Source organism: Drosophila takahashii, chromosome 3L, assembly GCF_030179915.1.
Source record: "Drosophila takahashii strain IR98-3 E-12201 chromosome 3L, DtakHiC1v2, whole genome shotgun sequence".
In the NCBI taxonomy this organism is placed as follows: domain Eukaryota; kingdom Metazoa; phylum Arthropoda; class Insecta; order Diptera; family Drosophilidae; genus Drosophila; species Drosophila takahashii.
The window spans coordinates 25,043,142-25,066,768 of record NC_091680.1 but is presented as its reverse complement, the minus strand read 5'-3'; the positions used below and the strand labels follow the sequence as shown (position 1 = coordinate 25,066,768).

General features: G+C 40.6%; 4 protein-coding genes across 4 annotated transcripts; 2 read left to right on the top strand and 2 right to left on the bottom strand.

Annotated features, from left to right (window-relative positions):
* The first annotated feature begins 518 nt into the window (after positions 1 to 518).
* Positions 519 to 12,134, top strand: hzg (CTD small phosphatase herzog). The gene is made up of 6 exons (XM_017155385.3): positions 519 to 949; positions 1,185 to 1,336; positions 8,957 to 9,192; positions 9,258 to 9,439; positions 9,520 to 9,673; positions 9,736 to 12,134. Exons 2-6 carry the CDS (start codon positions 1,255 to 1,257, stop codon positions 10,063 to 10,065), a joined length of 984 nt encoding a protein of 327 aa, XP_017010874.1. The 5' UTR covers positions 519 to 949; positions 1,185 to 1,254; the 3' UTR covers positions 10,066 to 12,134.
* A 430-nt stretch (positions 12,135 to 12,564) lies between these two features.
* Positions 12,565 to 17,742, bottom strand: Hip14 (palmitoyltransferase Hip14). The gene is made up of 4 exons (XM_017155384.3): positions 16,787 to 17,742; positions 15,016 to 15,690; positions 14,671 to 14,950; positions 12,565 to 14,614 (listed from the first exon to the last, which is right to left on the bottom strand). Exons 1-4 carry the CDS (start codon positions 17,348 to 17,350, stop codon positions 14,220 to 14,222), a joined length of 1,914 nt encoding a protein of 637 aa, XP_017010873.2. The 5' UTR covers positions 17,351 to 17,742; the 3' UTR covers positions 12,565 to 14,219.
* Positions 17,743 to 18,115: 373 nt separating this feature from the next.
* PolD1 (DNA polymerase delta) lies at positions 18,116 to 21,609 on the top strand. Its single transcript, XM_070215470.1, has 2 exons — positions 18,116 to 18,269; positions 18,324 to 21,609. The coding sequence occupies exons 1-2, from the start codon at positions 18,214 to 18,216 to the stop codon at positions 21,544 to 21,546; spliced, it is 3,279 nt and encodes a 1,092-aa protein (XP_070071571.1). The 5' UTR covers positions 18,116 to 18,213; the 3' UTR covers positions 21,547 to 21,609.
* On the bottom strand, positions 21,559 to 23,544 carry Arl1 (ADP ribosylation factor-like 1). Its single transcript, XM_017155378.3, has 3 exons — positions 23,387 to 23,544; positions 23,074 to 23,290; positions 21,559 to 22,066 (listed from the first exon to the last, which is right to left on the bottom strand). The coding sequence occupies exons 1-3, from the start codon at positions 23,388 to 23,390 to the stop codon at positions 21,745 to 21,747; spliced, it is 543 nt and encodes a 180-aa protein (XP_017010867.1). The 5' UTR covers positions 23,391 to 23,544; the 3' UTR covers positions 21,559 to 21,744.
* Positions 23,545 to 23,627: the final 83 nt, after the last annotated feature.

The following is a 23,627-nucleotide window of genomic DNA, read 5'->3' as shown; positions in this document are numbered from 1 at the left end:
TAAAATCTAGCTATTGTGTACTCCGTTTAGCTACTCAAAATTTTAAATTAATCGTTAAATTAATTCAACCTGGGATTTCTCCGATACAAATCGTGGAGCGCCTAAAATGTGAAAATATCAAAAAGTCAGTTTTTTGGAAAATGAAAAATGTACTTTCAGTTGGTTGTGGTCTTTAGTTTCACACATTTTTGTTTGGTTTTTTTTAAATAATTATGACTTTCAACTCTCCTTTTATTCCAGCAGACCGTCACAATTTTGGTATTAATGGTGTTAAGTAAAGTAATTTAAAAACAAATTATTATTTTAAATTAAAATCCTCCAAATTTTGGAGATTTGGTCTCGTAACATTTCGTTAAGACTTACATTCAGTTATCGATAGTGACACCGCGGTCACACCATTTCTCTCGTGGCGGAAAAGGTAAACCGATTCAGTCATCGATAGTGATATCGATGTTTTTCCACCTATACGATATATACCAAAATGTACTAATTTTCTCCACAGCCAATTGGCTGCGTCCACACTTTTCCACTCGTTTTGGTTTCGCTGTTCGTATTACTTTTTTTCGACGTTCACTACTCACGCGTTTTGTTTTTTTGCGCGATTAATTAATGGCAGGATGCGAGCAGGGAAGACGAGTGCGAAAAATTAAATAACGAGAAACGAAAACATCAGCGCCGAGCAAGTGTGCGTGCCAGTGCGTACATGTGTGAGTGGCTCTGTCTGTGTGGGCGTTTATAAATAAAACGCTGCGAAGCTGTGTGCGAAAAGCAGACGCGGATGAAGAAGTAAAAGAATGAGCGCGACCAAAAATTAAAAACAAGAGCGAAGGAAAGAAAGAAAGTGTTTTCTAAAATCGTTTAAAAGTTTTAAAGTTACAAAAACAACCCAGAGGCGAAAGTGCAACGGAGCGAAAGGGAAAGAGAGAGAGAGAGAGCGATAAATAGCGAGGTGAATATCAAAGGGAAATAAAACGAAGCGAACGGACGGCCAAAGCGTAATTGTAAAATTCCACTGTCTGGGGCTATCAATTGGTGCATGTGTGTGTGTGAGCTATATATACGTGGTATATACGACATGTATATATTCGTATATACATCGATGTACGAAGAAAACATGGAAATATAATATCTCGCGATAATTGTCATATCATATGTATCTCTCATGTGTGCGCAACATTTTGCAGCTATCCTATCCGAAACCGATCTGATTTATCAACCTGTTAAGCGAAGTGGAGCCAAGAACCGAGTGCTTAAATGGATGCAACATCAATAATCACGCAAGTTTCCCGCGACGACGAGCAACTGAACGTCTATCCCAGCTATCCCAATGACAAAGGTGAGAAAATGGGGGAAAAACGGGGAAAACCGGGGGAAACCCAGACCCAATAGAGGCCTTCACTCATGAGTCATGACTCATCGCTACTTAAAGGCGTCACAACAAAGACGAAAGGACACTTGTCCGCTGCCAAGAAGTTGCCCCCCACTTACCACCCAACAACACCCACCAAAATAACCCCAACACCCCGCTGACCTTTCGAGCTCACCCAATTGCGGTCAATATAATTGTGGGAATATTTAGTTGTACATATGTCGTTTTTTCTGTAGGTCGTAACGAATTTAATGGCATTGGGCTTTTTTTTATAATTTATACAGGCGGCACTTAAAATGAAACCCAAGAAAACATTTCATATTAAAAAGAAAAATTCATTAAATATAATAATTCGTTGTTCTTCCGTACATTCTTAGCCTGTGAGTCGTACTTTCTGTAATTCAAAACAAATTATGTGGCAAGTGACAGCAAAAATAATAATCTTAATATCTATGTACTTAAATACTTATAATTTCTTTAAATAACTAGAATACAAATGTTTTTCATTTTAAAAAGCGAAGAACCTAAAATGGTTTTACAGAATTCATTAATTTCTGTATCTCTCACCCAAAACAATTTTACAAAACCCAATTTTCAATGAATTTAAAATACTATCAGCGCAAAAATCTTTATCTTATCGCAGTTCGCCATCGTGCATTTGCATTAAAATAAATGAATTCACTCGGGCTTTCACTGTGACGAATAATAATAGTTAATAATGGTATAATTTTCACCCCAACTGTGTCTGTTGTGATTGTTTCGCCCCCTTTTTTATTCAGCACACAGTGTTTTCTTGTTCGTTGGCCATTGTGAATGATCTAACCACTTGCTGGCTTCGTTTTGTGGTTGTTGAATTATTTTGCGACGCAGTTGCAACTCTGCCGCCACCCGCCGCCTGCCGCCCATTTGCCACCCACTGGCCCACTCCCACCTGTAATCAATTGATGACGTCTTTCGGCGCATGTGACGTCATGGAATTTCGACACGAAAGCCTTTTCTTTTCTCCAATTGTATTTTATTTTCTTCTTTTTCGCTCGCGTTAACTGCTTAACTGCCTTTGCATGTTTACTTTCGAGGGTCCAACAATAGAAACTGCCAATTAAATTGCACAGTAAAAGCCAGCAGCAAAAAGCGTACAAAAAAGTTAAGAAAAAATAGAGGAAAACCGGTATGAAGAGAGGGAGAGACAGCCAAAGAGAAAGAGCACAATAAAACTAGTTGTGTGTGCTTTTTTTTCTTACAGTGATGCAAACAAACAAACAAAGCAACAGACGAACAACAAAAGAGTAGCTTAAAGGTTGCGAGATATGGTTGTAATGAATGAATGAATAAATGAATGGTGAGAGCCAAAGAGAGAGGCCTAAGTACACATACAAAAATTGATTTTAAATATGAATAATCAAAATTAAATTATATAAAATTAATCTGTATGAAAAAAGATACAAATTTAATCAGCTGTGGGAGCTCCGCTTTTATTACCAGACTTCGATATTTAACTGTCTAATTTAATTTATTTTCATTCATGTACTACAATAATATCAATACCTTAAATATGTACAACTTGACCTAAGATTTAAAAATTTTTTTCTGTGCTGAGAGCGAATAATCAAGAGGGTGGGGCTAACCATAGAAAAAACCGCGATGAACGCCTTAAAGTAAAGTAATAACTAATTTAATCTAATCTGCGGTCGCCACTGCACCTTTTATACATGGCCACACATGTACAGGCTATACTTGATATATTATATACGAAATATTTGCGGTTAGGCGTTAATCGACGTCGTTCGCTCACTTTGATTTCGATTTGATTTTGATCGACGCTGCTGCCAATTTGGCGCAAATAAATGTATTTTTTCTTATCTCTCCACCGATCTATATGTGTCACAAGCTACATATATTGGAAATCAATTCAGGAGCCCACATCTTGAAATCAAGTTATCCCAATGGGTTCCAAATAGGAATCTAAGCGGTTTTTACTAGTTGGGCTTTGAGAGAGAGCGTGAGATAATAAGTGAGACGTCATGACAGCAGCATGTACAAACACTTGAGGTCAAGATAGTAGTACACTAATTAAAAACAAAATAATTTTACGCTAAAATACTGAAGTACATATACATATAATACTGTTCATTTCTTTTAGTAATAACTGAAAAATACAATTATATTGAACTTTCTAATTTGGAAACAAACTATGGGATAGTAAACTAATCAGTTATTCATTTTATACTTTTACAGATCATCTATCAGCTAATTAGTAGTTCGTAAAAACAGATCACGTCATATAAAGATTATTTTCCAAAGCTCTTTCTAAGAAACCCACTTCTATTATTCTGATCTCAGCTGTTTTTCGTGTGTGAGCGAGTGGGTGTAAGCGGTCCAGTGCGAGTGCGAGGAGCACGGCAATAGGGGCAAACCGGCAAACGAACAGCAACAGTTGAAATATGTTTTTCTTTTTTATTTGAGAGTGGGTGCCGCCGCCTAAGTGCTTTTTGCTTTGCCTCACCGCGTATAAATATTAGTATAGATATATGTTCGCCATAACGTCTCCCTGCCCCTCCCCCTTCGACTCAACCTCGCTTATAAATACATCTATATTGTTTTTATGGGCAAACGCAGAATGCTCTCCTAGTATCTCATTTCTAGCCGCCTCAGCTGAACTGCTGTGATTTTTCAATTTTCTCAAGGTCTTGGAAGCCAAATTACTCACGCACACAGACAGCGCGTTTTTCCTCAATTTAACGCCCTTTTTCGAATATTTATTAATTTTCACATTTTTGAGCGAGTCCAAAAATAGCCAGATAATGTTAATTTAAAGAATACGAATTGAGTTCAAAGATCTCGTCCATAAACAATTTGGGGAAAATGGAAAAAACTGGATTGGTCGGAACAGCGAATTTTTACTATAAAATGCTGAAATGTTTATATATATTTTTGTATAAACATATCACTTGTTTTAATTCTTATAGTAATACCAAGAATTTTATGATTTTTTTACTATTGCATTTATTGCGCTAAGCCAAAAATAGATAAACAGCAAAATTGTTTAAACATTTATTCCACGCTCTGAAATATTTATAATTTAAATGTATAAACATTTTATATTACGCAATTATTAGGTAAATCCAAAAATAACTAAAAGTGATGGAAGTTGTGTGAATTAATTTATTTTAAGATTTTATTATTTTATAGAATAAACAAAATTAATGTTTATACATTTATTGCACGTGCCCGAAAAAGTTTAAGAGTGATAAACAAATGTCGAACAGGGTTCATAAACAAAGTGGAAGGTAAAGAAAGAGTGGAAGGTCGAAATATATTATTTTGTAAATCATTGTAAATTAATATTAGAAGTATGTTAAATTTAGAAAATTATGATTTTAAAGATTTAATTTTAATAGACAAAGTACACTTTCCTCTAAATATATCCTCCCCTCTTCAAAAGTGTATTTAAATTACGACCTTATGGGTTCTGAGATACACAAAACAGACAGAGAACAGATGCATTGCAATGCTTAATTATTGAAAAAATAATATTATATACGGCACAAGATGAGCGGACTGCGTGCAAAAGATTTGTGCGATGTTATTTCCTATATACTAATGCCAGCAGACAAGAAACACTTTATAAAATGATGGCTTTAGCTTTTCCTTTTTAAATCGATAAAGGTCAACGAGTTCTGTACATTGAGATTTTATCTCCATGCTGGATATAGGTTCGTTGAACTACGATGGGGGTTAAATAAAGGCCAACCCCCAAAAAACAAAGGCTGAATTGGGGTGCTGCAGTTCTAGAGAACCCATCCTTATAAGGGAGATAGCAAATTGAGTTTACGAAAATTGGAAAGCAGGTGTTGCAACAGGTACAGTGAGAAAAACTCTTACTCTTGCTCTCATAGCACATAAAAATGTTCATATTCCTTTAGTCGATATTTACTGTACCCCATTGACACTTTTTTTTGCCCATTTATATCACGTGCCATTAACTTTGTTTGCCATCTTCTTTTGTCGCGGCTTAAAAGTTAAGCTGCCTCTATCTTGAAGTTTAAAAAAACAGAAAGCAACAAAAAAAACTTCATAAATATGCTGAAGGTCGAGACTGAGTGGCATTTTTGTTGCTCTTGGAATCGGCAAGAATGATATCATAGTGTGCCCCCCACCAGATAACAAACATTTTGATTAGATAAGCGACTGTGGCCGAGAACCGAATAAAAAGTTTCAACGGTGTGTGTGCGGCATGTGGGCAATTATATTCTCGATTTCTTATGAATTTTTCTTTTATTTGCTTTAAATTAATTATCAAATAATACCCCCCTTGACGTGTTGCCCTCTCCTTATCTGACATAAAAAAGACCTTGCCCGCCAACAGAACCGAAAGTTGTCAAAGAAATATGTTCCAATTATAACAAAAGAAAATCTTTCGAAATTGCCATTGCCGTTCCGCATCAGTGGAGATACATATAGACGGTTGTGTTGGCTTTTCTGGATCTGTATGTTGACGGGTTGTCCTGCAGATCGAGCCCAATTGACGCGTGAGGCCGTTTAACAGTCTGGCGGAGAAGGATTCGCATTTACATAAATTAATGCAGCGATATGGTTGCTACCGTCTTTGTCTGCATCTTTTTTTTTTTTATTGTTTTTAATAAGTCTGTGACTTAATCGCTTGTCCTTATTTTTTATACTCGGTATTAGATCGGTTTCTGCCAAAGAACTTTGACTTAGGCAATTGTTCTAGACTTGGGAACGTTATAAATATTTCATTGCTATAATACAAGTCGGATATAATTTGTATGCTAATAAAACTGGTTTAGAGAATATAAAGAGAATAAAATAATTAGCAACAGTTAACTTTATCGAGTATTCATATTGTAAAGCAATCCCTTGCACTGGGAAATAATATTAGTATTTTAAAAGTAATAAATCAAACCATTGCCTTTTACCATTTTGTTTTGATTTGTGGACATCAAAGGCAACCTGACAAAAATAATTGCTCTCGAACCCACTGAAATATTTAATAATTCAACGTGACCGACTCGTTTCGCATACTTTCGGCCCATATTTGGGTGTCTATTAAAACAGAATCTCGTAGAGACATGACAGATTGTTGCCCCAATAATGAGCTATAAATATGGTCATCTAAATATGTCTGGAAACGAGCACAAGAAGAATGCGAAGCAACTGCCCACACAAATCCAGCGACGCTCCAAACACCTTAAAATAGGACAAAAGCCTATTTGAGTGTGATGTGGGTGAGTGGGTGCTTGAAATGAAATGGATGGGAGTGGATTGGTTGGAGGTGTTGCTCCATCGACGACCCAAATATAGATTGCCTATCAATAATCAGCAAGGATACAGAGCGCAGTTTTCAACAAGTTGAGTGTTTCGGGTTGGCTTTCGGCCCCTTTTATGCAAAGTTATGCAAAAAGTTAAGAGGTGAGCGCGGAAGGAAGGGAACGGAGGGGGGAATGGTTCACCTGCCTAATAATTACAAATGCCAGACGCTGGAAAAAGCTTTCATTATGCTAGAGAAGCAGCAGCAACTACAACAAGAGCACACGCTCATAAAATATTCAAGTGCATTTGCACTTCACTTGCAAGGGTTCTATGAGAAAAAAATACATTAGGAAAAAACAAGAGGGGAAAGGCAGGTTTAAGTACCCTTTGTAGACCACTCTTTGCAAGCTACGATCTTAAAAACATGTCGTGAACGAGATCTTAATTTACATTATCCTTGGTTCTGTACATTCTTTTCCTTAGGTCAAATATTTTAGAGATAGCTAATTCTTTTTTTTAGGTTTTAATATTTTACTAGCTTTTATGGACTTTTCAAAACTATAGATTTTTATGCCCTTTTTTTTAATGTATTCTAACTTTATAAATCATATTACTTTTAGGAGGCGAAGACAAGTAAAAATTATAAAAAATGTATTTATTTCAGTTTAAGAGTTTTCACTCTTTCATTATAAAAGTAATATTTAACAAGTACTAATACCTATTCTTAAACTTATAAGAATTTATAAAATATCTTAAAATCAGTTGCATTTGTAGTAAAATAATGCTGATACCTTAAAAAAGGGTATGGTAAAAACAGCGGCACAGAAAGAAAAAGCTCGTCACATCCTAAGCTCAGTTTTCACTTGGCTAACGGTTCAATGAACCGTTACGTCTAGCTTAGCCAACAAGAAGGACGCTTCCCCACCTCCTGCCACCCCCTTTCCACCCACCACCCGGCACATCACCGACTTGAAGCTTGTTTTCTCTGCTAAGTGATGTTTGACTGCTGTTTCCTTTTGTTGCCATACAATGCAAATTGCGGACGGACGCATTTTCGCTATCCTCTATCCCTGGCTCTCCATTCGCCAGCTCCTCGCTCATCCCTTTTAGCCAAGGTGGCCGCACCTCAGGCCAGCTTAAAGGTCAACCTGTGACCTTCTATCCATCCATCTATCTATCCAACTAACTATCTCACTGACTCGTTGCATGCTACAGTATAACTTCCTTAACTTGAACTTTGATTGGTTTAATTATTATATAAAAATGTTGCTAGTGTTATTTTCAAAGAATATTTTGTAACAGTGAAATTCACAGCAATTAGCTAAGTTCTAATTTCAAATAAGTTTCTTTTATATTAAGTTTTCATAAAAACTGTGCCATTTTCTAATTATTTAAAAAGAAAAATATTGAAGTAGATTTATGTAAATAGTTATTTTATTAGTTGAGTTGTATTTTAATTACATTTTATAATTGGTGTGTTTAGCGGTGAAGCTGGACTGTAACTCGCTCTACCTGCTACTTTGTTTGCATGCAATTATAGCATTTCCCATCGATTAAACGCATTTTCCACCCCTAACCCCACTCCCGCCCCCTCGCCCCGCAGTGTTGCTGCCTTCTAGTTTTGCCTTTGACTTCTATTTTTAAACATTTTCGCACAAAAACATAAGCCACAAACCAAAACACACTGGCGGCCAAGCAAAAAACTAAAACAAATTGTCTGCATTGCATGTACTGCAGTATTAACCAGATATAGAAATTGGAATAGATCTATATTTGTATTATGCAAATGTAGCAAACAAAACAGACAATGTTTATGTCATTATGGGGCACAAACTGTAAATAGTAATCCAAGCAAGGCGAAACATCCATACGAAAATGGAATGAAAATATATACATATACATACGTGAAAGTGAAAACATCGTGGGCGCATTTAGGGGTCTTAAATATTGCTTGAGAAGTTTTTATGAGGCAGCTAGAATTTTGTTTAAATTAATGGAGGAGCCATCAAGAAAATGCTTGGAATTTCTATTAAAATATATGAAGTTTAACCGAAGGAATGTATTTGCTAATTAGCCATCCTTATTGAGATTTATGATGATCTTAAATACGTACTTTACCACAAATTAGTTTGTTTTATTAAACATTTTTTACAAAAGTAATAAAGATCTTAAAATATTACATTTCTGAAAAAACACCTATCATATCATATATCATCATTCAACATGTCCTACCAAATAAATAAATACTTTACTTTATGATATGAATTATTGAAAACTGAACAAACATTTTCCATTTATTTATTTTTATATCTCTAGACGATGTGGATCGCCTAAAGCCACAGAAGCGAGGATTATTCCAATCTCTGCTTTGCTGCTGGCGACGAAATCGAACGAAAACCAACCAGAATGGCACACAAATCGATGGTTCAACAACACCGCCACCGTTACCGGACCAACAAAGGTACCTACTACCTCAGGTTAGGCTTACCGATATGCACAGAAAGTGCATGGTCATTGATTTGGATGAGACCCTAGTGCACAGTAGTTTTAAGGTGAGTCCATCTGGAGCATCCTTAAATATTCCCCACATTAATATTATGTGCGTTGTACGTTTCAGCCCATACCGAATGCTGATTTCATAGTTCCAGTGGAGATCGATGGAACCGTACATCAGGTGTACGTTCTGAAGCGACCGCACGTAGACGAGTTTCTGCAGAAGATGGGTGAACTGTACGAGTGCGTTTTGTTTACAGCATCACTAGCCAAATATGCAGATCCCGTTGCCGATCTGTTAGACAAGTAAGTTGAGATTAAACTAAATAAATGTATATACTTTATTGAAGTTAACTACTAAAATATTTGCCAAACTTTATTTTCAGATGGAACGTGTTTCGTGCAAGACTGTTTAGGGAATCGTGCGTTTATTACAGGGGTAATTACATTAAGGATCTGAATCGTCTGGGGCGGGATCTTCAGAAGATTGTCATTGTCGACAATTCTCCAGCCAGTTATATCTTTCATCCAGACAATGCAGTAAGTAAAAACATTTAAAAATATAAGTATACCCATAATGATGTATTTAATTTCCCTGAAAGGTTCCTGTAAAGTCCTGGTTCGACGATGTGACCGACTGCGAACTGCGCGAACTGATCCCGCTCTTTGAGAAGCTCAGCAAAGTTGATTCCGTCTACTCGGTGCTCTGCAATTCGAACCAGCCGCTGAACAATCAGACCAACCAGCAGCATCCCCAGGAGCTGCAGCAGGCGCCGAACCAGCTGCATCAGCAGCACCAACAGCAGCAGCAACAGACCATCTCTGCCACGACAGTTATTACCCAGGCAACCACTCTGTCTGCTCCGACCATGTTGAACCAGCAGCAACCCAGTCCGACCAGCCCACAAAGCGAGCTGCTGCAAAAGACGTAACATCAGTGGGAACTAATGTTTATAAATATATGATAAATTGTATACATATTACAAGACCAAGCAAGCCGATAAGCAAGCAAACAAACACGCCCCTTTCCCAAGCTCTTCGCTCATTGACCCAGGACGAAAGAAAACGGGGAGACGAGGTGAAACCAACTACCATTTGCTATATACTATAACCCCGCTCGACACCTAGACTAAGCATAAGTTTTATATGATATACATAATTTTTACAGAACCCTATTTACACGGCACATTTGTTATTTATTCTTGTTTTGCTCTACCAATTATAACTATTATTATTTTTTGTGTTTTTTTTAAACAACTGCTAATTGCTTATTGCGTTTTGCGGTACCCCGTCTAAGGGGTACAATAAACCCAAACATAAGCCTCTATTTTTACCCAATAATCATAACTCTGTAAGCATATTTAATGGTAAACCAACTGAGCAAGCAAAAGATTTAAATGCATAAAAAATGATAACTATACATATGAGCAGAGAGATAAAATCAAATTCAAAATAGCTATATTTATATATATTTTTTATTAAAAAAGAAAACAAAACAAAAATAAATAGGGGTAAAATGAGGAGATGAGAAAACAGAAAGGAAAACTTAAAACAAAATATATAATATGTGTACTAAAAGAAATTTATATATACATACACGGATATATATTTAAGGCGTGTCTACACATGTTTATAGCACTAAGGCATGTATAATATTTCGTATATTTATTAAAGAAATAAGTTTAAACGCGGTCTCCCACTCACGCTTGATTGTTGGCACTGGCAAATGTCAAAGTTGGTATATCGGGTTTATTGCGGGGATGGGGATGGCTTCGTCTTATCACATTCTGGTTTCCTGAAATGTCTGTCAATCGTGAGTGGTTGGGCCGCATTTAAACGAGTTTAGGTTGCATTGCAAGAGGGTGAAAATGGGCTATCTGTAAGCCACATTGTAAAGCATCTAAAAGTCTGCGGCGCGTCCGTAGTTAATATATAAAGAACAGCTGAGACTGCGCTTGTCCGTGGCCCAAAGACGCGAATTTCCATTCAATCCCAAACTGTACTCACATTCAATCCGATCTGGTATTAAGATTGTCCCACAGTCCTAGCGCAAATTCAAATTCTCGTCTTTGAGACCCTGCCAAGCGCAGTTGAGAAACATTGTACTAGGCTTAAATGAAAATTATACATCTATATATTTTAACCAACTTATGTTAATTTCCCTTCTTATCAAGTGCGCTTATGAAACGCATTGCAATATATATTTACGACTACTTTAACACTTCTTTGACTTGTACTTCATCTTCGGCCGCGTTCTGTATTCTGTGTTAGCATGTGAAAGCCGGCAACCGATTGTAAACGATAAAACACCTATAGCTTCTTTCAACTCCGACCAAATATCAATCATTATATAGTATATGTATTGAGCTCAAGCTGGCCACGCCGAAATCCCACCTGATAAATATATTATATAGACAAAAGACGCTATTGCTATCCAAACCACACGACACGCTCACAGACCAGTCCAGATCTTCTTTCAATCCTTTACTCTATATGTAATGTCTATGTCTTGTATTCCTCAACTAACTTTTGCAACAATTCTTTTACTTAGAGCATAAGCCTTTGTGTTTTTAATTTGCTTTAACTAAAAAGCGTAATATTGAAGGAAACAAAAATTGGCACGTTGCAAACGCGCGATATTCTCATATTTTTTGCAATCAAGCAAGTAAATTAAACATAATGCTAAATAATATATGTATTGTATATCATTTACACCCGCTGCAAAGGTCTAACGGAAAAGGATCGCAACTAATCACGAAAATAATATGAAAAGCGTGTTTTAATTGCGTACATTTAAATGTTTTACTTTTAATAAAAGCAAAACTAAAAAATAAACCATTCAACTTAATTTATCATAAAAGGGAAGAAATTCTATTTTTAAAGTGAGCCTATAAATGTAATGCATCAATGTCGACAAAAAAAATAATTAAAAAACAAAAAAATGAAATTTCAAAATCTACAAATATTATGTCATCAAACAATAAAAACAAATTAAAACCCATTTGGAGCGCGTTTTATCTTATTATTTTATTTATTGTTTACTCGTAGAGTGAAAAGGTATATTGTATTGGTGGAAAAGTATTTAACAGATAGAAGGATGCGTTTCTGGACCCTAAAAAGTATATATATTCCTGATCAGGATCACGAACCTAGTCGATCTAAGCATGCCCGTCGGTCTGAACACTAAGATCTCGGAAACTATAAAAGCTAGAAAGTTGGTATTAACCATGCAGATTCTTTTTAACGATTTCGGATAAAATACATGCAATTTGGTTGTGTTTATTAATTACCTGTCGAAATGTTGAAGACATTTTTCAATTAGGACCATTCAGTACAAAGTTATGAGGAAATAATGAAATTCAAGCATTGCAAGCCGTCGCTTTGCCCATTAGCAACCGATTAATAACTAATATAACTGCAAACTCATTGGCTTTTTTTGAATACGGAATAAAGTTCTATTTATTATTCAAATCTGTTTTTAACGCACATACACATACACTTCATCGAGCTCACAATTTCCATCGTTCTACACACTATTTAATACATTCATTTATATATCTTTAGTTAAATATATTTGTCTTGAACTTAGCCGCTAAACTAAAGATGTAGGCAATGGGGTTGATTTGCTTGATTTTCATTAAATAGGCCAAAAACACTTAGTTTATACGTTTATATGCGCAATGCTTTCTGAGGCCTTGCTTGATGTTAGATCTTGTTCGGTTTAGATGTATAGTCTTTTGAAAGCTATCTTCTTGTAGCGATGCGAGCGAAAGGAATATACAAAATGGATTTGAAACATATACATAACTTTTATAGCAAATCGATTCATCTCCAGCTCCATCTCCATTTGTATAATCTCAAATACAAAATACATCGAAAAAGTTGTGTGTTTTATCATCAATATTTAGTACATAGTTGAAAATGTTTGCTTAGCGATTCATCGTATTAAATTGGTTTGTAGATTTCGATTGAATTAATATTTAAATGCATTTAAGTAACGTGTTACAATTACAACATATTTTATTCATTGCTATGCGTGTTGTTCTCAGGTTGCTGAAATTCCTTTTACATTATAAATAGATCATTTCATAGCTATATGGGTTTATTTAAATATGCAATTTATTTATCGATTTTGTGGCTGTAGTTGCTCATTAACATTTTACTTAAATGATTTTCTGACTAGACTAGTGCATAATTAGAATTGGATCGCATTTAGAATTAGTTCATTATTTGTTTAAGTATGCTAGTGCTTGGGATCAATTGGTTAATTTGTTGTCTTTGCTGTTTTTTCCATATCTAGTAATATTTGAAAAGTCTTTGCGTGTCGTTTCTGAAGCGAAGTTCTCGATACTAGAGAGCCGTCAGCGTCTCAAAGTAGGTGAAGACTGCGAATTCCTGAATTTTCACTATTACTTTTATTTCTCTAATATATAATGCTTAATTTTTTAGCCCAACTTGGAGAAACTTCGCTTAGAGTCCATGCAACATGCAACTCCCTTGAAACGTTGACAAAGTTTTCTTTTGGTGTCTCTTTTTTTGTTGTGTGCGCTTTACAATTTGTTAATATCTCAGTACGTGAATTAGAATCTTGAATATTGCACGCTTAAACAAACTCTGGTTTTGATTATGGTTGCATTGGTAAATTTGTTCGGTGTTCATTTGCTTACGTTTGCATTTATGTGGGTTTTTGGTATACAAATACTTTAAAGGACAAAAAACGTTTTGTGTACTTTCGGCTTATGATCGAAGAGTAAGAAATACGCAGAAATGTACAGAGTAATTACAGTAATACATGCATTATATGTACTTAAGTGAAGGGCAGCCGTGCTCGGCCAGGACCCCAACTCGTCCATCCGATATCGGTCAGCGATGACGCTTCTGTTTGTGTGGTTGTGTTGAATTCTTCTTCGCGAATCGCAGTTTGTGTTTATGTATTTTTGCAGCAGATCAGCGGGGACCAATTAAAATGGGTTGGATTTTTGGGAAAGAGAAAAAGCAGTAGCGGACTCTCTAAAGCGTTTGGTGTCGGTTGTTAAACATGCGCGATGGGCATCTGAAGCGTCTTCGCATCCCGATAGGACTTATCCTACACGTACTGGTGGTCGCCAGCCATGCCATCTGGGCAGTCGACGCCCAGCAGCGGCTCCTTCTCGATGGTCTGATGCGTCTGGGCATCGTAGTCGTAGTAGTTCATCCAGTCCACCCGCTTGGGCTGCACCAATCCGAAGCAGCTGCACTCGAGGAAGTCCACCAGATTCTGGATGGGACCCCGGGTGAACGGACTGTGGCCGCCCTTGGCCTGGAAGTGGCGATACCGTCCCCGGTTCATGCGCTCATTGGTGGTCATGCCCAGGCAGATCACCTGATATGTCTGACAGATCGTCAGCAGGATCACCCAGGACATGTGCAGCAGGGCGTTGCCCATTACCCAGCCCACCCAGGCATCGCAGTCGCCAATGGCCCGCATGGCACCGAGAAAATCTGTGTGAATGACTTGGGCTTTAGAAATTGCTTGGGGGAACAACTAACAAACTCACCATCGAATCGAACATTGCAATGGTTCACGTAGTACTTAGAGCCACCGTACAGCATCCAGACGCACATGATCAGCAGCATCCAGAGGAATCCCATGAAGTAGCTGTGGTTCTTCAGCCCGATGCAGTTGCCCACCCAGGGGCAGTGGTGATCGAATCTCGCCACACAGCGATCGCATACGGAGCAGTGCTTGGAGCGAATGGGACGGCGCACCAGGCAGCCGGAGCAGAAGGAGGCGGGCTCAAAGCCGATTCCACCTCGCTCCGAAAGCTCTATGATGGTCTAGGGGGGTTTACAAAGTAAATAACATTAGAAAAATAGATATAATATCAACAGAAACTATTCACCTTAAATCGCTGCTCCCTGGTGGGCCGAATAATGCCCGGATCGCCCTTCCACGACTTGAGGAAGCACACCCACAGGGCCAGTGACGAGATCAGGAAGCAAACGGTGGCCGTAAACGAGACAGACTCTTCGATATACATCAGCCAGGTGACATAGAACCAGGCCTTGGTGGCCAGGTAAACGCTCAGCGGCAGTAGGGCCATCAGGTGCTCATCGAACAAGGCCTTGCCGATCGTGTGGAATATGGCGTATAAACAGCCCAGAAGGAAAAACTTGATGATGTACAGCGTGTTCACGGTGAAGACGATGCCGGCCAGATAGAAAGCCGTGAAGGGACAGGCCACCATGGACCACCACCTCAGGCGTTTGTCGTGCCGCAGCTTGGAGACCAGCGATCGCCGTTGCTGCGAAGTGAGTGCCGCCTCCCTTACGCGGTCCATCACCTTGGCCCCTATCCAAATGGCTCCCGTTTGGGATTCCAACATCGAGAGCGGCGTTTCGCCCCGCAGATTGGGCACATCCAGCGAGGCCTTCGACTTGAGCACCAGTGTGGAAATGGCCGTGGCATTGCGCGCTAGAATGGCCCAATGCAAGGCCGTGTTTCCATGCGTGTAATCGACCATGGCGGGATTGGCTCCGAGGGTCAGCAGCAGGCGCACGGGATCCAGAGCGCAAACCTTAAAGGAGGTTAAATTAGAAATGCAGAATTTTTTAAACATCTCAAGCTAATTAAGTAATTAATTAAAGTAATTTATAAATACCTACATTTTTGATGAATGAGGGGATTTAAATGGTTTCAACTAAGAGTTTATGTACCTATAACATACATTCTACATTTAATAGCTTTCTAAACAAAATAATAAAAAAATATTACGTAAAATCTACGGAATTTTATTTCTTGAATGCTTATCTTACATTCCACTCAATGGAAAAAATGGAAAAAATCTTTGACAAATTGGACGAACTCCCAAAAGCATAATAAATTCAGTTAAATTTTAATAGCGCGACATTTTTATGATTCCACATGTTTATAAATTGATTGATAAACGAATTTAGTAGTAAAATACACATTCTACATTTTATAGCTTTCTAAACAAAATAATTAAAAATTTTAAAGTAATTTATACGGAATTTTATTTTTTGAATCCTTATCATACATTCCACTTAATGGAAAAATCTTTGAAAAATTAGCCAAACTCCCAAAATAATAATAAATTCAGGTTTATTTAATAGAACGACATTTTTATGATTCCAGATTTTTATAAATTGATTAATAAACGAATTAAGTAGCAAAACACACATTTTACATTTTATACCTTTCTAAACAAAATAATTAAAAATTTTAAAGTAATTTCTATGGAATTGTATTTTTTGTATCCATATCATACATTTCAATCAATGGAGAAAATCTTTGAAAAATTAGACGCACTCCCAAAAGAATAATAAATTTAGTTATATTTTAATAGCACGACATTTTCACGATTCTAGATGTTTATAAATTGATTAATAACATTCTACATTTTAAAGCTTTCTAAATAAAATAATTTAAAATTTTAAAGTAATTTCTATAGAATTTTTTGAATCCTTATCTTACATTCCACTCTATGGTAAAAAGTCTTTGAAAAATTAGACGAACTCCCAAAAGAATAATTAATTTAGTTATATTTTAATGGCTCGACATTTTTATGATTCCAGATGTTTATAACTTGATTGGTAAACTAAAAAACATTAATGTTTTTCGTTTTTTACCCTATAAAAACGTGCCAAACTCACCTTCCATGCTGCCCACATCAGCGCCGTCATTCCGCCCCGATCCTGGAGATCCGGATCCACGCCCTTCGCTATGAAGTAGGCCACCAGCGCGGTGTGCGCGAACTGTGCGGCGATGTGTATGCAGGAGCAGCCCTCCGCATCCCGGATCCTCGGATCTGCGCCGGCGGCCATCAGCAGGACGACGGCGCCGAGATGACCCTGCCGGGTGGCCCAGTGCAGGGGCGTGGCATTCAGCTCACCGCCCACGGCGTCCACGGTGGCGCCCTTCTCGAGGAAGTACCGGATGATGTCCCGCCGATTGTTGATGGCCGCCCAGTGGAGCAGGGTGACCGTCTCGCTGTCCGGCTGGTTGACATCCCACCCGGACTCGACCAGCTCCCGGACGCGGGCAATGGCCCCGTACTGGGTGGCCTTAACGATATCGAAGCCACTGTAGTCGGGCTCCACGGGCGCGGTGGGGGGTTGCTGGGCGATCAGCGCCGACTGGCGCTCGTTGTCCGGCTGCTGTCCGGCTCCCGGGACGCAGGAGCCCGTGGTGGCCGCCTGGCAGGCACTCTGGTACATCGCTGGCTTCTCTTTCCCTTGGGCTCGTCCAAACGTGATTCACACTGCGATGTGCTCGTCGTAACATTAACCGTCCATCCCCCTCCTTCCAGCGGGCGAGCGAGCGAGAGGTGAGGTGAGGTAAGTCGAGAGCGAGAGAGAGTGAGGGAGAGAGCAGGAGAGACACCCCCACCAGGCACTGTTTCGTGCAATTCACAGGTTTGTCATTTTCACCGGAGGATTCCTCGGCAGCTGCGTTCTCCTCCGTTTTGCGGGATCCTTTTCGCGGCAGGATCTCCTGGTGACGGCACGGCTATCGCGGTTATCAGTTTAATGCGTTTTACCTGCCAGTTTTGAAGGACTGCAAGCAATTTTGGTGGTACAATACAAGCTGATAGCACTGAGTGGCGCGTTTTCCAGCACTGCCAGGGAAATTCGCAAAATTTTCGGTATTTTTAAAACCGACTTGTGGTATTTTTAAGCGATTGTTAAAAATAATTGCACCTAAATTTTATTCGCGTGTGGCTGCATTATTTATTAAAAATAATTAAATTTTTATTTGAATTACCTTATCGTTCGTTATAGTTCGTTTAAATTTATTTTATTTTGCTGCCCTTTTATAAGAACTTTGGAAAATATGATTTCCATATATGTTTATTGTTGGGCCATTTCTTACATAAAAAATAAGATAAATTTTTAAGTAAAAATTTACAAAGTCACCGTTATTTTGCAATTTTTGGTATATTTTTAACACAGAAAAAGTTCACATTGCAATTGCAACTAAAACTGCGGTCACACTGGCACCACCTGCAAAAGCGCGCCTTATTTTTTGGCATCATCTTATCTTATGTTTTTGCTATAACAATTACATTTAGGTACCTAGAATGGACGCCAAGCGCAAGTTTAATGGCACCTCCAATGGCCACGCCAAAAAGCCCAGGTAGGGGAACTTAGGGGGAGTATAAAACAAGCCATTACATTTCTTGCACCACAGGAATCCCGACGAAGACGAGGAAATGGGCTTTGAGGCGGAGCTGGCTGCCTTCGAGAACTCCGAGGACATGGATCAGACTTTGCTAATGGGCGACGGGCCGGAGAATCAGCAGACCAGTGAGCGCTGGTCCCGCCCACCTCCACCAGATTTAGATCCCTTTAAGGACAACTTGCAGTTCCAGCAGCTGGATGTGGAGAACTACCTGGGACAGCCCTTGCCGGGAATGCCAGGTGCGCAAATAGGACCCGTTCCGGTTGTCCGCATGTTCGGGGTCACCATGGAGGGCAACTCGGTGTGCTGCCATGTCCACGGCTTCTGTCCGTACTTCTACATAGAGGCTCCCAGGCAATTTGAAGAGCACCAGTGCGAGAAACTACAGAAGGCCCTGGATCAGAAGGTCATAGCCGATATCCGGAACAACAAGGACAATGTCCAGGAAGCTGTGCTCATGGTGGAGCTGGTGGAGAAGCTGAATATCCACGGCTACAACGGCGACAAGAAGCAGAGGTACATCAAAATTACGGTGACACTGCCCAGATTTGTGGCCGCCGCCTCGCGGCTGCTCAAAAAGGAGGTGATCATGTCGGAGATCGACTTCCAGGACTGCCGCGCCTTCGAGAACAACATTGACTTCGATATCCGCTTCATGGTGGACACGGGAGTGGTCGGTTGCAACTGGATTGAGCTTCCCGTGGGCCACTGGCGGATGAGGAACAGCCGCAGCAAACCGCTGCCCGAATCCCGCTGCCAGATTGAGGTTGATGTGGCCTTCGACAGGTTCATCTCCCACGAACCGGAGGGCGAGTGGTCCAAGGTGGCGCCCTTCCGCATCCTCTCCTTCGATATCGAGTGCGCCGGTCGCAAGGGAATCTTTCCCGAGGCCAAAATGGATCCCGTCATTCAGATAGCCAACATGGTCATTCGGCAGGGAGAGCGAGAGCCCTTCATCAGGAATGTCTTCACCCTGAACGAGTGTGCTCCGATCATAGGAAGCCAGGTGCTGTGCCACGACAAGGAGACCCAGATGCTGGACAAGTGGTCGGCCTTTGTGCGGGAGGTCGATCCGGACATCCTGACCGGCTATAATATCAACAACTTTGACTTTCCCTACCTGATCAACCGGGCTGCGCACTTGAAGGTCAAGAACTTCGAGTATCTGGGCCGGATTAAGAACATTCGCTCGGTGATCAAGGAGCAGATGCTGCAGTCCAAGCAGATGGGTCGCCGGGAGAACCAGTATGTGAATTTCGAGGGTCGCGTGCCCTTCGATCTGCTCTTTGTCTTGCTGCGCGACTACAAACTGCGCTCCTACACGCTCAACGCTGTGAGCTATCACTTCCTGCAGGAGCAAAAGGAGGATGTGCATCACAGCATCATTACGGATCTGCAGAACGGAGACGAGCAAACGCGTCGCCGGCTGGCCATGTACTGCCTGAAGGATGCCTACCTGCCGCTGAGATTGCTCGAGAAGCTGATGGCCATCGTTAACTACATGGAAATGGCCAGGGTGACGGGTGTGCCGCTGGAATCGCTGCTCACCCGCGGACAACAGATCAAGGTGTTGAGTCAACTGTTGCGCAAGGCCAAGACCAAGGGCTTCATCATGCCCTCGTACACCTCCCAGGGATCGGATGAGCAGTACGAGGGAGCCACTGTGATTGAACCGAAAAGGGGCTACTATGCGGATCCCATCTCCACGCTGGATTTCGCCTCCCTGTATCCGAGTATAATGATGGCCCACAACTTGTGCTACACCACCTTGGTTCTGGGCGGAACGCGTGAGAAGCTGCGCGAGCAGGAGAACCTGCAGGATGATCAGGTAGAGCGCACGCCGGCCAATAATTACTTTGTTAAATCGGAGGTGCGGCGCGGCCTGCTGCCCGAGATCCTGGAATCCCTTTTGGCCGCCAGGAAGCGGGCCAAAAACGACCTGAAAGTGGAAACGGATCCGTTTAAACGGAAGGTTTTGGATGGCAGGCAGCTGGCGTTGAAGATTTCGGCCAATTCGGTGTATGGATTCACCGGTGCCCAGGTGGGAAAGCTGCCCTGCCTGGAGATCTCGGGCAGCGTCACCGCCTATGGCCGCACCATGATCGAGTTGACCAAAAACGAGGTGGAGACGCACTACACGCAGGCCAATGGCTATGAGAACAATGCGGTGGTCATCTACGGCGACACAGACTCTGTGATGGTTAATTTCGGTGTAAAGACACTGGAGCGCAGCATGGAGCTAGGTCGCGAGGCGGCCGAGTTGGTTAGCTCCAAGTTCGTGCATCCCATTAAGCTGGAGTTCGAGAAGGTCTACTATCCGTACCTCCTCATCAACAAGAAGCGCTATGCGGGATTGTACTTCACGCGGCCGGAGACGTACGATAAAATGGACTGCAAGGGCATCGAAACGGTGAGGAGGGATAACTCGCCGCTGGTGGCCAACCTGATGAACGCCTGCCTGCAGAAACTGCTCATCGAAAGGGATCCCGACGGGGCAGTGGCCTACGTGAAACAGGTGATTGCCGATCTGCTCTGCAACCGCATCGACATCTCGCATCTGGTCATCACCAAGGAGCTGGCGAAGACGGACTACGCGGCTAAGCAGGCGCACGTGGAGTTGGCCGCCAAGATGAAGAAAAGAGATCCTGGCACGGCACCCAAGCTGGGCGATCGAGTTCCCTATGTGATCTGTGCGGCGGCCAAGAATACGCCTGCTTATCAGAAGGCCGAGGATCCGCTGTATGTGCTGGAGAACAGCGTGCCCATCGACGCCACCTACTATCTGGAGCAGCAGCTCTCCAAGCCGCTGCTGCGGATCTTTGAGCCCATTTTGGGCGACAATGCAGAGTCCATTTTGCTGAAGGGCGAGCACACGCGCACTCGCACTGTGGTTACTTCAAAAGTGGGTGGTTTAGCCGGCTTTATGACCAAGAAAACCGCCTGCTTGGGCTGCAAATCCCTGATGCCCAAGGGATACGAGCAGGCCTGCCTGTGTCCGCATTGCGAGCCCCGCATGAGTGAGCTCTACCAGAAGGAGGTGAGTGCCAAAAGGGAGCTGGAGGAGACCTTTTCGCGCCTCTGGACGGAGTGCCAGCGATGCCAGGAGTCGCTGCATGAGGAGGTCATCTGCTCGAACCGCGATTGTCCCATCTTCTACATGCGACAGAAGGTGCGCATGGATTTGGACAGTCAGGAGAAGAGGGTGATGCGATTCGGCTTGGCCGAGTGGTAGCCAAAGCATGAATTTACTGAATTGTTTAATCCTATAATTTATTAATTATATTACTAGAAGTTATTACAAAGTTTCTTTCGGTTCGTGGATTTGTTGCGCAATTAGCAATTTGCAAAAAAAGCTGTAGACGATTCCTAGCTGGCGATGCTTTGGACACAAACATTTTTACACAGGGGACTGGGGGTACTGGCTGAGGATCTACTTGCGACTCTGCAGGGTGTTGGACAGCCAGTCCATGGCCTGGTCGAGTCCCTCGCCCTTGGTGGCCGACGTTTTGAAAATCTGAAATGTTCGATTCTTGAGGTTCTCCAGCCCTAACGCATGATGCACCTCGGCCACGGTCATGCATCCATCCATGTCCTGCTTGTTCGCCAGCACGACCAGTATCGCTCCGGCCAGCTCCTCCTCCCGCAGCATGTAGAGCAGCTCGTCCTTGGAAATGCCTATGCGGTCGCGATCCGCCGAGTCCACCACGTAGATGATGGCGTCTGTGTTGCTGTAGTAGCAACGCCAGTAAGGTCTGGAATGCAAGTTGTACTGATTAGGAGATTGTATAGCGATTTTGGGAATAACTTGGATTATATTCCCGAGAACTATTTGTTTTTTTGGAAAATAAGTTGAATATCATAAGTTGACATTGGATTTTAGGTTAAATTGTTTTTTTTTAATGCATTTAAATTTTATTTTAAAGCATACATTTGATTGGTTACAATTTTTTTACGCAAACCTCAATTAAGTTTGGCCTAAATCTAATTATAACTTAATAAATAAAATTTGTAACCAATCAAATGTGACTTTAAAACGATTTCACCTAAAATCCAATGTCTAATCATAAGTTTTTTTTTTTATATTCATACAAATAAGATTTACATACATATACGTTTATATATTGCTTCTTGGAAGTTTTCGAACAAATTATATCGTGACTAATAATTTCGCTTAAAGCAAGATTGTTGGAAAATGTTTATGAATTTATATATATTGTACAAAGCTTGAGGAAGTGGAAAATAACCTTGCGAAGTTGAAGTGAAAAGCAACAAATAAAATAACCTTTATTTCTAAGGAAAATTTTTGAAAAGTGTTATACATTATGTAGGTATAGATTGTACTAAACGACATTAAAATTTCCTTGGAAAATGCCGTACAATAACCAAAAATAAAATAATATTTCCTACTTAATGCATAATTAATTTATGTATACAAAAATGTTTCTAAAATTTTTTGTGATTTAATTATAAAATACTATTTATTAATAAGTTCATATTATATTATTCTACAATTATCTCGGACCACATCAAACAAATCAGGCTTCCTTATCTCGAAATCCCCGGTATTCAGTCACATATTATAAGCATGTTTTTTTTTTTAGCAAAAACGCATAATTTAAAATGTAAATACAAAAACTTTGTTTCTATTTGAAATTGGTTCAAGTAAATATTGAAAAACAAACATATTAACCAAAGGTAAAATAGATAAAAGAACATATGTTCATGACTATAAGCCCCACCGAATCCCCCACCCACTCACCTAATACTTGTCTGTCCGCCCAAATCCCAGACCTGGAACTTGAGGTTCTTGTAGGTGACCTGCTCCACGTTGAAGCCGATGGTGGGTATCGTGGTGACCACCTCGCCCACCTGCAGTCTGTAGAGGATCGTGGTCTTGCCGGCGCCGTCCAGGCCCAGGATCAAGATGCGCATCTCCCGGGAGCCGAGCAGTCCGCGAAAGTAGCTGAGCACCCCACCTGAAGGAAGAACGTACGATTTTTATGACCAGACATCTTCGTCACCGGGTGTCGGCGGAATGGAATGGGAGGTTCCGCTTCCTATAGTCCACAAACCCATGATTACGGCTGAACTTTGTCTAGTGCTGGCGCTGCCTCTAAATGCTTGAGTGTAAACCTAATTAATTGTATTTTGAGCTACAATTAATACAAAATCGAAATAATCTTGTTTTCACTTTTTTTGGGCAGAGAATGGTTTCGTTTTGCCGTTCACAGGTCACGCGAACATGACGTGTCACAGCGTGCGTTCACCAGACAAATATTTTGAAAATTTAAAAAAATTAAATAACTTTAAAAA

Bases quoted from the DNA above. Each gene is read 5' to 3' on its own strand.
- hzg (XM_017155385.3), top strand. From the start codon at position 1,255: ATGGATGCAACATCAATAATCACGCAAGTTTCCCGCGACGACGAGCAA. The intron at 1,337-8,956 runs GTGAGAAAATGG...TTATATCTCTAG, and splicing joins CAGCTATCCCAATGACAAAG to ACGATGTGGATCGCCTAAAG. The intron at 9,440-9,519 runs GTAAGTTGAGAT...CTTTATTTTCAG, and splicing joins GTTGCCGATCTGTTAGACAA to ATGGAACGTGTTTCGTGCAA.
- Hip14 (XM_017155384.3), bottom strand. From the start codon at position 17,350: ATGTACCAGAGTGCCTGCCAGGCGGCCACCACGGGCTCCTGCGTCCCG. The intron at 14,951-15,015 runs GTGAATAGTTTC...AAACCCCCCTAG, and splicing joins CCAGGGAGCAGCGATTTAAG to ACCATCATAGAGCTTTCGGA. The intron at 14,615-14,670 runs GTGAGTTTGTTA...TCATTCACACAG, and splicing joins TTGCAATGTTCGATTCGATG to ATTTTCTCGGTGCCATGCGG.
- PolD1 (XM_070215470.1), top strand. From the start codon at position 18,214: ATGGACGCCAAGCGCAAGTTTAATGGCACCTCCAATGGCCACGCCAAA. The intron at 18,270-18,323 runs GTAGGGGAACTT...CTTGCACCACAG, and splicing joins GGCCACGCCAAAAAGCCCAG to GAATCCCGACGAAGACGAGG.
- Arl1 (XM_017155378.3), bottom strand. The intron at 22,067-23,073 runs GTGAGTGGGTGG...CTTGCATTCCAG, and splicing joins GGCGGACAGACAAGTATTAG to ACCTTACTGGCGTTGCTACT.